This window comes from Pan paniscus, chromosome 7, assembly GCF_029289425.2.
Source record: "Pan paniscus chromosome 7, NHGRI_mPanPan1-v2.0_pri, whole genome shotgun sequence".
NCBI lineage: Eukaryota > Metazoa > Chordata > Mammalia > Primates > Hominidae > Pan > Pan paniscus.
The window spans coordinates 75861847-75877482 of NC_073256.2; the positions used below are offsets into that span (position 1 = coordinate 75861847).

The window sequence follows — 15636 nt, forward strand, 5'->3', positions numbered from 1 at the left end:
AATATTAAAAAGCAGTTGTTCTTTTTGTTCCCATCACTCACTAATATGTGTAACTTAGAATGAATAAATAAGCTTTGATAAAAACTCAAGGATAAATCATAGAAGTTGGTAATATTATAAAACGCTAAACTTAGCTTTTAAAGTTATTCAGAAGTAAACCTGTGTTAGGATACTTTGACACTTTCTCCATCTCAATTAGCACTAAACTAATTAGCAAAACTGTTTTACACACTACAGTGAGTCACATTTTTCTTCCTTCTTCTCTAATCCCTGGTGTGTTGTAAGGGTGATTGACTATCTAATTACTTCTTAATTGAATGCACATATTATACATTTTTCACTAGTTCGAGCTTAATGTTTTTAGTTCAGAAATCAAAGTCAATGAAATTAAGTTGAATTGGGATGTGGGCAACTATTATAATGAGAGAAGGTTTGTATTATATCTAATTATAAGTAAATGTGTATTTTAGCCTTATTTCCTATGGAAATATTTCAGGTACAGGAATGTTCCATACACAACTAATTCAGATGATTAATAACACTGTTATTCTTATTTACCATCCTTTATTCCTCGTTACAATGATTTTATTGCTAAGATCCGCTAAATATAATTATTATTTAAAGAAAAGATGCCATTAGAGAAACATTGGTTGTATCTATACTAAAATCCGAATGAACATTCATACCTGCAAAAAACTGCGTTAAGTTTCTCTGCAACATAAAGGTTGCAGGAATTTTCACAGGCTGCTAACAAAAGGAAAACAAAAATCTTGGAACGCTTCAAATACAACCAGTTATATTCATGAAAAAATGTTTATTTACAAAAAACTAAAAATATTACCAACAAAATAGTATTCCAACTCAGTTAACACTTTACAGGTAGAATATCTTATAAAAGATTTTTTTTCCCTTTGGGCATTAGGCAGGAGTAAATGCTGAAGGAGATATTATCAGACAACAAAGGTTTATTGCTTCGGTTTTTTTCCAGGTATGCGGAGTAACCATCTGGAATAATTTAGTTGAAGACCTCTTCAGGCAAAAACTAGATTAAAGAACTTCTTGAGATACAATTCCACTCCGTGCTCCTAAGATGTCTCTGAAAATATGTTCTCTGGACAAGCCCTAAAGACATTTATGAGTTCCTAATAAAACTCATAAAAGAATGAGCAATAAGAATTCAGAGCAATAAAAGCAGTAAGAACTCAGAGATTCTGAAGGGGTTTTAAGAAGCACTGAAATGGAGAACAGACCCATCTGAAACCAATGTGGTTTTATAGTTTTAACAATTAATTTATTACCTGGTGCTACCTGGTTGCAAACTTCTTGACTGGAGAAATCTCCATATTATCCAATAAATATTTCAGATTCTGGGCATTATCTAGATTATTTTAGATAATCTGGGCATTATCTAGTACTGGGCATTATCTAGATTATTTTAGATAATCTGGGCATTATCTAGTACTGGGCATTATCTAGATTATTTTAGCTATTTATGCAATGAAAACAAGTTTTAACTGCAATGTTTAAGTAAAACTGAAGTAGCCCAAAGGATGAGGCCAATCTATATGTACCAACATAAAAATATCTCAAAGACCTTTAGTTAAAATGAAAATTTTTTCTAGTATATTCTTGTTAAAAATATTTTTAAATAGCATGTTTCTCACCCTTCTGAGGGTTGTCAGTGTTTACCTTTCTGTTACATGGTTTCTTCTCTAACCAGAACTCCTATGTTAAAATCTTAACCACTAAGGGGATGAGGTGAGGCCTTAGAGAGGTGATTATATTGATCATGTGGGCAGAGCCCTAGTGATTGGGATTACTGCCCTTATAAAAGAGACCCCAGAAAACCAGTAGGCCCCTTCTACCATGTGAGGACACAGTGAGAAGGCACCATTCTACAAAACAAGAAGTGGGGCCTCACCAGATACCAAACCTGCTGGTGCCTTGATCTTGGACTTCCTAGCCTCTACAACTGTGAGAAACAAATTTCTGTTGCTTAGATGTTAGTTTATGGTATTTTGTTATAGAGGATCAAATGGAAGACATGTAACCCTTTCCCTTCTTCGGGAGATGGCTTCTACCCCCAATAAGGGGGTCTGGGTAAATTACTCCACACTACCATAATCCTTTCCTCACCCTTATGTAATTTCATTTCCATGCTGAGATTTTAGATTCTCTAGTTTTTGCCATATGTAAGCAATTTGCCATACATAAGCATCAGAACCATAACCTATATATAAATGAGATAAAAATAATAACAAGAAGGTAAATCAGGAGACGTCAGTAATTTTATCATGTTTCTGTGTTTCCTCAATAATTGCTAACACCTAGCTACATATCAGTAGATCTAATGTAGATCAGTTTTCCAGGGCCCATTTTTAAAAGACTTCATATAAATAGCTCAGATATTTAAATAAAATGCCAATAATACTACCTTATTTTGTGGATGACAATAACAAACCACCACACTCCTCCCCATCAATTCCATCACTCCCACTGTGCTCAGATGTGGATTCAGAATCCTTCTCAACACTCTCCAGACAGCTGGTACAAATCAACCAGAGCTGGCATGCAAGTTTGAGTGCTATAGGTCTTCTTGTCTTTTATTATTTTATATATTTTTATTTAATCTTGAATTTAATCTTGTATTTAATCTTGCCATAACAATCCTATGTAGAAGAAAGGGGAGATGCTCTTGCAACAGTCATGAGGAGATGAGGCTAACTTTATGGGTTGTGATGACAAAGATGGAAACACATAGATGGCTTTGAGAGCTATCAGAAGGCAAATCTGCAGAACTTGATAAATTGGAAATATGGGGTAAGGTAAAGAAGAGAGGTGTCATGCATGACTCACGTTTCAAAGAAAACTGGAAGAGAGGCAGGTCTGTGAAGGAAGACCATAAATTCAATATTGTATATGTTGAGTTTGAGATGTCTTTGACACATCTAAAAGAAAAGTTCTACAGACAGCTGGGCATTCAATTCTAGAAGTTAATTAAAAGACCTAGTCTAGGAATGTAAATGAGTCATGTGTTGTTAGTGGTGACAAGCTGTGAGAATGGATGAGTTCACCTACAGAGACAGCCCCAAAGGCTGAACCATGAGGACTCCAACATTAAGTGGACTCCAACATTAAGTAGCCTCCTAAAAGAACATTCGTGCAGCATGCAGAGGATGAAAGGTGGTGCAGGTAGAAAGAAAACTGGGTATATGGACACCAAAATAAGAACGTGGCAAGAAGGCAGGCAGTATCAGAACCTGCCGAGATCCAGTAAAATGAGGTCTAAAAATGCCCCTTAAAAAATGTATCATTTTTTGGTGAGGAAAAAAATGAACATTCCTTTTGTTGCATCACTATATAACAATAAAATATCTAAAATATGTAAAAGACAACCTACAGTCATACTTTCATAATTTCCAAATAATTCCAAGATAAATATGACGTTCACAGAAGTAAGTAAATACTTCCATTTAATTGACAAATATTTATTTGTAAGGTACTAGATGAGGTTCTAGATTGGTCAACTAGGTTTACTTCATTATTTCCTAACCTAGAAGTTTTAAATTTCATGTTGTACTTTAATGCAACTATAATCATCTTGAAAGCTGAAAGCTGTTCAGAATCAGAATTGACCAATAAAACAAAATAAATATCTGAATTTTTAAGGGCATTATTTTTAAATGACTGTTTCCATCAGTTTCATTGGTTGTATAGTTTGATAGCTTTATGTACCTTGGGAAGACAAACTTTCTGGGACTCAGTTTCTCTTTTTTTTTTTTTGAGATGGAGTCTCGCTCTGTCGCCCAGGTTGGAGTGCAGTGGCGCGATCTCGGATCACTGCAAGCTCCACCTCCAGGGTTCACGCCATTTTCCTGCCTCAGCCTCCTGAGTAGCTGGGACTACAGGCGCCTGCCACCATTCCCAGCTAATTTTTTTTTTTTTTTTTTTGTATTTTTAGTAGAGACGGGGTTTCACCATGTTAGCCAGGATGGTCTTATCTCCTGAACTCATGATCTGCCTGCCTCGGCCTCACAAACTGCTGGGATTACAGGCATGAGCCACCACGACTGGCCAGGACTCAGTTTCTTTATTGATAAATTTTTCAAAAAGCAATGTCCATCTTGAAGAGTTGTTCTGAGGTGAAATGAGACATACATGAACCGCATCTCATAGTTTTTGGCACCCTATGGCACACTGCAATTTATTACAAACAAATTGTTATTACTACTGGAGGGTTTCCATGAAGGGTTTGTTAGCCTTTAACTCAAGTATAAAATTTAAAATCTATTTTTTAATTTACGCTTACTTCATGCTGTGTCTAAGATAGCTTAACAAGATCTCAGCACACATCCAGGATTCAACCTTCCATCCCTAAAGGGCATGTGGAGGAGAGGCTGGGGCATCTATGGGCTCTGGCCCCCACCTGTAGACTCTACCATACTCCCTATTTTAGGTCCTCCAAGATCACAACGAATGCTTTGGATCATTCCAAAGCACTTACCAAAACATATTCTGCAATCTCGTATTATTATCTGGTTAAATAAATTTGTGAAATGCTGTATACTATACCATACCCTCTTGGAGTTCACATAGGTCCCTGGCATAGTAAAGGTTCTCAGAAGTCTTGCACGAAGAAAACCTGCTTAATGAAGTATGTTACAAACTTGTTTGACTCTACTATATAGACATTTATAGTCTCGTGGAGTAAGTAAAACTAAAACTGCTAAGTGCAGTAGAAAACAAAAAAAAATAATAATTTAAAACTAAACTAACATGGTACTAAACTCAGAAAGCAAAGAAGGATTAGTAAGGTCGGTTTACTTGGGAAAAAGACTTCATGGAGGTAAAACCTGGTCCTTCAAATATCAACAGCATTTAAATAGAAAACAGAGAGGAGAACATTCTAGACTTTAGGTTGGTAGATTTCTAGGAGTGACCCAAAAAAGGCAGACAGCTAAAACAAATTGTCAAGGTGCTAAGATTAGAGATACAAAAAAGAAAAATGAGATGCTTACAAATAGAAAACTGAAGGTCAGGTAAAATTTTATTGAAAGAAAAAGGATAACTTCCCTGATTGTCACTACTCTTACACGGTCTAATATGAACTCTTGGTATCTGCCTAGTAACAATCCAGTTTTTAATAAAGTTTCAATTCCTTAACCCCTTATTTTAATCTGAATGAGGTAGACTTTTAGGCAATGCTCTCAGTTTTTCCAATTGAAAAAATAGTAATCTCAGTATAAATCCTATTTTGATTCTATTTTCCCTCTATTTTTAAGATTTTTAATCATAATGAAATGCTGACATAAAAGCTTTATTTGATACTATTGCTTCTATAATACCCTCTTTTAAGAGGTACAGAAAATATTAAAACAAATTTATTCAATGCTTTTTTAAAAAAGTATCTCCTTATACTCCTGATTAAAGTATAGGTGATTTCCAATGATTTCTGCACTTGTTTTTTAGCATTTTTAGTAATTTCCTCAGATGAATTTTTAAGCTTTATGTTTCCAGTTGGAGACTTACTAACAAAGCCTAATTCATAAAAAAAATTCACTTCATTTTCCTCCTCATTTACCTGCTTCCTGTTCTCTCTGGTTTCTCTTTTCCATGATAAATTTAATAGAGACACAGGAAAGCATATTCATCATAAACCAGGGAACTATAATATCCAGTGCTCGAAGGGCCTTTGTGAGGTCTGTTGGAACATTTCCCCAATCCCTGTCCAGGCAGGTTCCCACCTAAACCACCTAGGAACCTCAAGTATTTAATGCCTTAGTCTTCCTCGAAAACCCACTCAAGATTTAAACCACCTACTTACAGGAAAGGTCTTTCTTGGAGCCTCTAGAAATAAATTCTTTCCTTAGCTAATTCAAAGCCTTTTGCTGATACTTGAAAGCCATTTTTTAATGTCCACTTTTGAGTATACATGAGGTAAAAGGCATGAAAGAACATGTTTAAATGACAAACTGGTCACAGTGATTTCCTTATGGAAAAATATATTCTTTAGGTTTAAAATCATGAAATCTACTGTATCTAGGGTATCAGAACATATTAACATTCGACATACAAGTTGGCCCATGACTGCAAAACATTCTTCCTCCCAAACACAATTTTGTTTTAATTCATAGTGGGAGGAAAAAATCATTCTGAAATTTTTATCCATGATAAATTATTAACATTTCTAAAACATAAAAAGGAAGAGATACATTTTAAAGCACGAATTATTTTCTTTGTTTAGTAATCTTGAAGAGAGCTCATACAGCTCTTGTATTTTTCATTGGTGGGTTAATAATTTTTATATCACATAATCAAAACATAATAGGTATTCTGAGCATCCTTGGTGTTTTGGCATTTTACTGAAATCATTTTGAGATCTGGTAGGAAATCCATTCCAGTTGGAGGAAATTCTATGAGATATAATAAATAGAAAACAGCTACATCTATAGAGCCTTCAGTTCTCACCCTAATGCTGTGCACCATGTTAAATTATCAGAGGAGAGTCCAAGTTCTACTGACTGAAAATATGGCTTTGAGCTTTCCATTTAATCTGGAAGGATAATAGCTTTCACCTACTTGGTCATTCAGAGTGAATATTCTCACTTTCCTTTCCTCACACAGGCACCCCCTTCTCTATAATGCCTTATCCTCTTCTAACCAGTAACTCTTTTAGGTTATCAAAGAAGACTGATATGAAATTGATACTTGCTATAGCTTTATTAAAGCTAAGAAGACAATATTATTAACCGCAAAAGTACAAGTAGGGAAGAGTTCAACAGTCAAGGATAACTTCAAAGATCCCAAAAGAAAAATAAGGGCAAGTTTGACAATGGGACTATTTGGAGATGCTTGCTGAATAACCCCATTTTTCTGGCTTTGTTTCTTTTTTAACGTATTTAGGGCATTCTTATTTTTCCACATTTAAGGCGGAAAAAAAGAGAAACTAAAGAGCCGTGTGACATTGCTTTTTACAGAAAATAATTATAATTCATTATAGTTACTGTAAACATGTATACAGCTTAACAATATTTAGGTCACAAGCGAGACAGTCTTTGAGCGTCAGAATACCCTTTTAAAAATGGGCTAACACTTTATGAAGTAAAAAGGCAAATAATCAAATAATCATTTTGCTGGAAGATGAGTACCAATGTCATGATACCAAAAGTAACAAGTAAACTGGACCTTAAACTTGTTATATCATTTGTTCATTGTTATTAAAATACATTTAGTTCTCCTGCATCATTTAGAAAATTCAATGGGTAAAGGATCATTTAATATCAATAGGCACCCATAAATCTGAATTAGCACCGCTGAACCAAAGAATTTCCAGCACCTGGATGACTTACATACTAATTCTTTAAACAAGTATAATACAAAATCATAGTTCATACTTCTTAAATGGTAATATAAAAAGTCACAGATTACTCATGGGAATAATAAAGCTTGGTTATCAAAGTCTTCCAGGTGCCCAGACACGTCATTTTTTTAAAAATCTGTCATTTTAAGTCTAAAACTAAAGTTATTTCAGTAAAACATAGCTAAAATATATCTGAATTATTTTAAACATTTTTTAGAGAACAACTACCAGAGAAATGTCTTTTCCTTTTTAGTTCCAAGAGCTTAAATGAAACATTCATGCATTAAATTCAAAGTCTGACTGTCAAATCATTTCACTTTAATAAAAATTTGAATTACCTGCCTTAGGGCATTATTAAATATCAAATAAAAAGTACACACACATAAGTCTGATTCCCAATATAATTTTTATATAGAACTCTGACCAGATTTGTATTACACATTTCAAGATAAAAGGATAAAAAAGTATTCATAAAAAAATGAAATAAGAATTAGTCACCTTAGAATTCCTGTACCATTCTTAGGAATTTGGGAGCAAATTATCCCCTTTAAGTAATCTCAGCCACCAAAGTAAGAACACAAATATATCTTCCTTTTAGAAATAGTACCTAAATTGTAATTAACTCAAAACTTTGAAAAACTACACATTATTCATCTATCATATAAAGAATATGAAGTATGTGAAATATACAAAATCTCACAAACAACGTTTCTCTGTGTGTGTGTGTGTGTGCGTGTGTGTAAAAGAGAGAGAGAAAATAATAATAGTCATTTAGATATTCAGAGAATGGCAACTCTGGTCTAAGACCAGATACAAACCAAACATTCCAGGGAATAATCTCCCTTCATTAAAAGTATCATTTACAGGTATTGACATTCACAGGGAGTATACTAACTAAACCTAGACTGGAGAAATGCATAAATTCACGCTTTGCAACCCTCATCCCACCCCCGCTGCCTCTTGGCCTCTTCTGTGAACACATCCTTCCCTCTTTCTCTGCTCCTATCCCATCTTCGCTGCTGCTCTCCCACTCCTAGCTCCTGCCCCTTCATCATTAAATGGTAAGAGCAAGTCATGGGTACACAGCAGCTCTAAACCACCACCTCCTTCTTTCTTCCTTCCCATTGCAGCACAGAGAGTGCCCATCCTCTCAGCAAAAGCCAGTCTCCCTGTGTGCTTAGGATTTCATCCCTTTCAACTTTTCAGACTTCACTGCTCCAGCTCCTCCCAGAAGCAGTACCTTCAGCCTCTCTCCATCTACTTGCTCCTTTCCCACACCCCAGCATATAGACAAGTTCTATTTCTTTTGTTTAAAAAAGAAAAAAAAAGATTTCCTCAATCCCACCCCCTCTCTGTTGCTGCGGCCTCCTGCCCCACCCCAGCCCACCAAGGTGGCTGCGACCTGGAGTCTCCAGCTCCTCCCTTCCTATGGCCTTCAGCCTGCTGCAACCACATCTCTCCTTGATGTGTCACTCGACCACCAGTGTGGCAAAACTCTTTAACCTCTGCCCATGTCGTAGTGAAGAAAAAGGGCTCTGCCAGTCAAGCTGCCTGGATCTCCTTCAGCTCCACTGCTCAATAACTGTATTACTTTGGCCCGTAACCTAACTTATCTGTGTCTTGGCTAACTTGTCTGTAAAGCCTCCCACAAGATTTTATGCACACTTAATTAAGTAACCCCATTAGATCCATCAGAACATTATATGAACATATACAATGTCTACACCCAATACGTCCCTATTTCAACCCAGACTTGTTTTCTGTTCTCTACTCTTGAAATGTTAATGACCTTCATGACCAGAGTCCGCTATTGCAGTTTGTGGTTGACAGGCATCTCTCACTCACTGTGCTGCAACTCAACTCTTTATCTTCAACCAAACAGGGCCTCCCCGCAGCTTTCCCACTGCCACTCAGTGGCACTCCATCCAGGGTTTCCAAAGTGTAAAACCCCAGAATTTATCTTTGACACTTCCATCTCCCTCCACCCCTCATCCAATTCATCACTAGCTATAACCTGCGATTTCTATTTCACATACATCAACTTCTCTCCACCTCCACTGTTCCTATTCTAGTGTCCAAGCCTCTGCATCTATCACCCTGGCTACCTGGCAGACTTCTTCGTTTTTTTGTTTTGTTTTATTTTGTTTGAGACACGATCTCAATCTGTCACCCAGGCTGGAGAACAGTGGTGTGATCTCAGCTGACTGCGGCCTCCACCTCCCAGGCTCAAGTGATCCTCCCACCTCAGCCTCCTGAATAGCTGGGACTACAAGCGTATGCCACCACACCCAGCTAATTTTTAAATTGTTTATAGAGATGAGATTTCGCTGCTTCCCTAGGTTCTATTCCAACAGATGCTTTCCCCTTGGGAAGCTGTGGTTTGCCAGTGATGTACAATGACCTATGCACTTAGGCAATTTACAAGGTAAATAAATAATCCAATATATAGTCTTTTTTACATTTTATCTCGTCCATGTTTGTGATATTTTATTTTGTTAGTTCCTTAAGAGTAAGGAATACATAACATTGAATTCTATATATTAAAATACATAGATTATGTTTCAATCAATAGTGTATCATATTCAGATAATTAATAAGTGCTTCTCAATTTATCATATAAAAGGCACTTCCATAGAAGAAGTATTTCAATGCATGCCAGATATGCTCCCTCCCCCTGAGAAACAAGAGGATCAATTCTGCAGGAGACGAGAAGGGTCCACACTGAGGCTCACACGCTCCCCAAGTCCCCTCCTATGTGCTCCTTGGTCACTGGGACATGACTGGTGCTGCTTCAAGAGGACAACATGGTAAGTTACTAAAGAGGTATGCATGCATGTCACTTTTTCTGGGCCTGAGGGTGTCTGTTCTTATGAAAGCCACCAAAACTTGGAATTAAAGGCTACTCTGATAGGAAAATATAATCATAGTTTTTCTTCAATACTGCATAAAATTAAAATAACTACTTGACCTGTAATTAACAGAGCTCAAGAATGTGTCATAAATTTTATCAAGATGAAGTACATATGCTTTTATTACTAAATTACCAGGATCACAATAAGTGTACCTTTGGTACGCTAGGTTTAAGTAGCTGTGCACCTCATTTTCCTTACTTAATCTGGACATACCCTCATGAAGACAGACTTGTTCCTGTCCTCTTTGGCTACTGAAATGCAGCTCTAATGACTCTGTCACTAAGAGGCTGAGTGGGCCGAAAGTTGTCTCCCAAAATCCCATCACAGCCTTCCACAAGTTCTGCCCCCTTAACATGTGTCCTCAGCCTTCGAAATTCTTCTATCTGAAAATAAAAGCAGAAGAAAATAGATTAATCAATTATCGGACATTAACAAGATTGGAGTTTCATAAATGACATGCATAAAATATGTATAAATTACAAGAATTATTGAAGAGAAAATTAAAATTAAGCTTCAAAAAGAAAAAAAAACAGACTTAATTCTTCCAGACCTAAGACGTTAGAGAGGACCCTTTCAAGAGATGACAACAGAAGCAGACATATCAAGGTCTCTGAACAACTCAAATAGATAAAGAAATCTGCTCCATTTGTTAATGTAAAAATGATACAGGCCGGGCACAGTGGCTCACGCCTGTAATCCCATCACTTTGGGTGGCCAAGGTGGGCATGTCACAAGGTCAAGAGTTCAACACCAGCCTGATCAACACGGTGAAACCCTGTCTCTACTAAAAATACAAAAATCAGCCAGGCGTGGTGGTGCACACCTGTAATCCCAGCTACTCAGGAGGCTGAGGCAGGAGAAATCACTTGAACCCATGAGGCGGAGGTTGCAGTGAGCCGAGATCACACCATTGCACTCCAGCCTGAGTGACAGAGCCAGACTCCATCTCCAAAAAACAATGATACAAACCTCTCCCAAAAAGGTTTTATGCCTATCTATAGCATAATAAGAAAAAGTGAACAAATGAATGTGCTCTTAAATGCTTTCCAAGTACATTTTAATGGATTCTTATGTTACTGTATGTAAACACTGATTAGATCTTAGATTTATCAGATAGATTCAAGGTTTCCTTTCATCAAAAGACACTTTTGCCACTTTTCTAGCCCTCTGGAGAGCATAGGTCCAAAAAAATGATTTTCCAAAAGTCTGAGCCCAACTTCCTGTCTTTACAATATTGATTTTCAAGTTCATTTCCCTTTCTTGGGTGGGCTCTCCAGGTCCCATGGCTTCCCCACTGTAAGTGAAGAGGTTCTCAGAGTCCTCAGGGACATTGCCGATCAGCCGCCCTACAGTTTCTCTAAGAACCCAGAGCCTGCCAGACGTGACTCTCTGGGAAATACTAATGTTTAAGCAACAAGCAAAAGTGATGAGCATTCCCCAGGATTATTCCCATCTATCAATTTAACTACAGGGTTCATTGTCTGTTAATTCACTTAAGTGCCACACAGTCACATGACACATTCTTCATTCCATATACAGAAGGGGAAACTGAGGCTGGAAGTTTTGAAAATTACCAGATTAGCTAGTGGGTAAGTCTGACAATTCCAAGTCTACCTGCTCTTTTCTCAGCTCCACAGCCATCTCTTTAGGAATTCTAGTCAATTCAATATAATCTATCTCCTTCACATACCCCAGGGTATTGAGCAAACATGATTTGGGCAGCATCAATCCACCAAAAGTCCACCATCTGTGTATCAAGGGATTATATCCACAAAGATCCTTAATATGACATAGCTATAGAATTCTGCCATTCATAAAGAGAAATGAAACACAAGACAGCAACTAATTCAGGGGTTTCAACAAAGTCAAGAGACACCTATAGAGACTTTAGGGGGCCCACGAAAGCCCTAAATGATATGCAAATTTTTACATGTGCATTTTCCTCAGGAGAGGCTCCCTGACTCCAAGAGTTGAATCCCACAACATTCTAATTCAACACACTCATACATAGAGTCGGAAAAAAATTAAACAGCTAGTTCAATTAGAAACCAGGTCAGAAAGCCAGCTTCTTTTCTGTGGGTTTTTGTTTTTCTCTCTGTACTTACATGCGCTTCGAATGTCTTATTTTTCCATGTCACTGAATACTGATTGATTTCCCTTAATGAGATTAAGTCTGACCCAACTGGGATTGTCCTGTTTAGTTTTTTATTATACCTATATGCTGTATTTACATAGAGGAGCCAGTCAGATAAGCAATCAGCTGTTTAATCTACTTGATGGTTTTTCGCTAGATCTTCTTCAGCTATTAGAATGAAAATATGAGTAGCATCTATTGCTTGTTGCATCTGAAAAACTTCTAGAGACGAAGCTGCATGAGAATCCCTTATTATTTGCTTTCACCTTAAGGTTTTCCCTAAGTACAGAGTGAAAAGGAACCTGGTCAGTGAGAGAATCTTATGCTTTTTCAAAAAGAAGAATATCACGGTGAGGGCAGTGGACTCTGCACCCAAAGGCCAATTCTTGTGCTCTGCCACCTAAGATCCAAACGATCAAATGACTTCACCTCTTCAAACCTCAGTTTCCACATGTGTATAACAGACATAATAATAACAGTATTCACAAGGATAGCCTAGGAAATAAGAAAGAACATTCATGAAAATCACTCAGCATAGTTCCAAGCACATAGGAAGTGTCTGACAAATACTAGCACTTCTATTGCACAACTTCTTTTGAAGTGAAACCTTCAGCACTTTGAGATAAATATTTAGCTACAGTTGTATATGCAGAAAGTATTTATAATAAACCAATAATTCACTGAGGAAATTTAAAGTCATCTCTCCTAGCATTCACTTTCCATGTAATCATACTTAATACCTGCAACCTGAACCTATGAAGCATGCACAGGTCACTGAGGAGCAATGTGGGCTGGGAACTTTACTGCCTCAACATATGAAAGAATCCATTTTCTATTGACTTTGAAGATTATTTTAAAGCTGGGTTAATTTTATATTTATGCATTCTGAACTGGAGATAAACCTTTCAAGCCCCAGGCCTCACCCTGAAGCACATTCTGTGAAAACAACTTCTTCCAGAAGAGATGATCTGAATCAACAGCCAGCCAGTCTCAAATCACTGTACTCTCAGAGAAAACTATTTCACAAGAAATGTTTTTCTCTGATCACAGCAACACTTTGAAGACTTCAAACATCAACAGAGATGGAGGGGAAAATGTGTCTTTCTGAAATGCCAATTTTTCTAAAGCAACCACCCCCAAAAACCCTTTAGTCACTTCAAATGGTTTCAAGTGCATACTGAATCAGCCACACTGAAATGAGAGATTGTGATAAATGAACAGAATAATAGAATAATATTTCAGGATAGAAATCTTTAATGAAACTCAGATGTCAAGGCCTTCCAGAGACCATTATTATCACATATACCTGAATGTACGACTGCATCTATTGTCAATGCTACTCCACTTAAACATAGTATTTGTTATTTGTTTTTAACCAATTTAAGAGAAAACTGAATGCGGGGCACCAACATTGAACATTTCATGGAGAAGTCCCCACCTTCTGAAGGTATTAGATTCAACAGCCACTGTTTTTTGAACTACAGGTGCACTCCAATTGGTCTAAGACATTTATTCCAATCTTCACTGCCTCACAAACCAAATTATCCACTAAAAGTTCAGCTTTAAAACTGCTTCTTTATTAACGCATTCAAAGGGCTAATTTCCACGGTTTGCAGTTTAGTGCTACTTAACTTTCAGGAGTTCCCAAGTTCTAACAGATTTATTTTGACTTGCATTTCATGTGTCATCATGTTAAAAGAGAAATACAACACATAAAAGTCAGTATGCTCTATCCATTAACCCATCTATGGACGTTTATGTGGTTTCCCTGTCTTGGCTTAATGAACATGGGAGTGCAGATATCTCTTCAAGATACTGACTTCAGTTTCTTTCAATCTATATCCAGAAGTGGAAATCAACAAGACATGGAAACACAAGTATTGTATGAACTCACTTATATGTGGAATCTAAAACAATCAAACTCTTAGAAGCAGAGAGAAGAATGGCAGCTGCCAAGAGCTGGCAGGAAGCAGAAATGGGGATATAATGGTTAAAGGGTACAAAATTTCAGTTATGCAAGATAAATAAGTCCTCGAGGTCTCCTATACAGCACAGTACCTATAGTTAACAATACTGCATTGTACACTTTAAAATGCTAAGATGGTAGATCTTATGTTAAGCGTTCTGACCCAGTAAAATATTTTAACAACAAAGGACATGGGAGGAAACTTTGGGAGGTGACAGATATTTTACGACCTTGATAAAATGGTTCTTTATAAAAGTTGGTGCTCTCATTTTCTTTTATTATCAATAACAAGAGTCAGAATAACACAATTCCAAATGGTACTAATCAAATTAAAAAGTCAAAAGCAAATTGTACTTAAACAGTCCATATATGTATACAGAGACAGATATAGACAGAGAGGACTCTCCACCTTTCATGTACTGCAGCCTTGTTTTTGCCTCATTTCTCTTCTACCCCATTATATAATGTTCTATCTAAAACCAGTGCTCCCTCTTCCTTACCAACCTCTCATTCATAAACCAACTCTCACTCTGTCATGACTCTTTAATCGATCTTTCCAATTTTTTTGAGGAAGAGAGTAGGAAGAACATTCACTCCCTGGTAACACCGACGTCAACGGTCCTGAAGCCATCCCCAGCCTAAAGGAGCCCCAGCCTTGGCCGCTGTTGGCCCTCATCACCTCAAGAGAGTTTCTGAGCCACACAGATTTAAACATACTAAAGAATTACAGATTAGAGCTCACAACCACAGGGAAAGTGCTGCCTATCACTTAAGACACTGAGAAAATACATATAAAAATCTCTACAAGCAATTAAAAATAACACATTTTAAGAAAGGGAAGAAAGAGTCTCCCCAGAGAGAAGATCCTTGATTTGCACTGTCCAGGATGGCAGCCACCAGGCCCACATGGCCACCAAGCACTTGAAATTTGGCTTGTCCAATCTGAGATGTGCTGGAAGTGCAGAATACACACTGCAAGGCAAAGACTCAGTATGAAAATAAGAAGAGAAATCTCATCAATAACTTTTTACCTTGACTACATGCTAAAATGATAGTATTTTGCACTTATTGGGTTAAATACACTATTTGAATTAATTTCTTAATTTCACCTGTTTCTTTTGACTTTTTTTTTTTTTTTTTACCGTGGCTACTAGAAAGTTTAATATGTGGATCACATCATGTTTCCACTGGACAGGACTGGCCTAGCGCTGCCCTTCACACGCACCTTCAGGACCTCAGCATTCTTGGGTTATAGCGCTGATCT

At 37.0% G+C, this 15636-nt stretch overlaps 1 protein-coding gene across 1 annotated transcript in view; it reads right to left on the bottom strand.

Annotated features, from left to right (window-relative positions):
• Window positions 1-15636, bottom strand: part of CA8 (carbonic anhydrase 8) — a 95295-nt gene that overhangs the window by 12116 nt on the left and 67543 nt on the right. The window contains exon 8 of the mRNA XM_003809059.6: window positions 10486-10655. Within this exon, the coding sequence (XP_003809107.1) occupies window positions 10521-10655 (135 nt within the window). The 3' untranslated portion in view covers window positions 10486-10520. The remainder of the gene's footprint in view (window positions 1-10485; window positions 10656-15636) is intronic.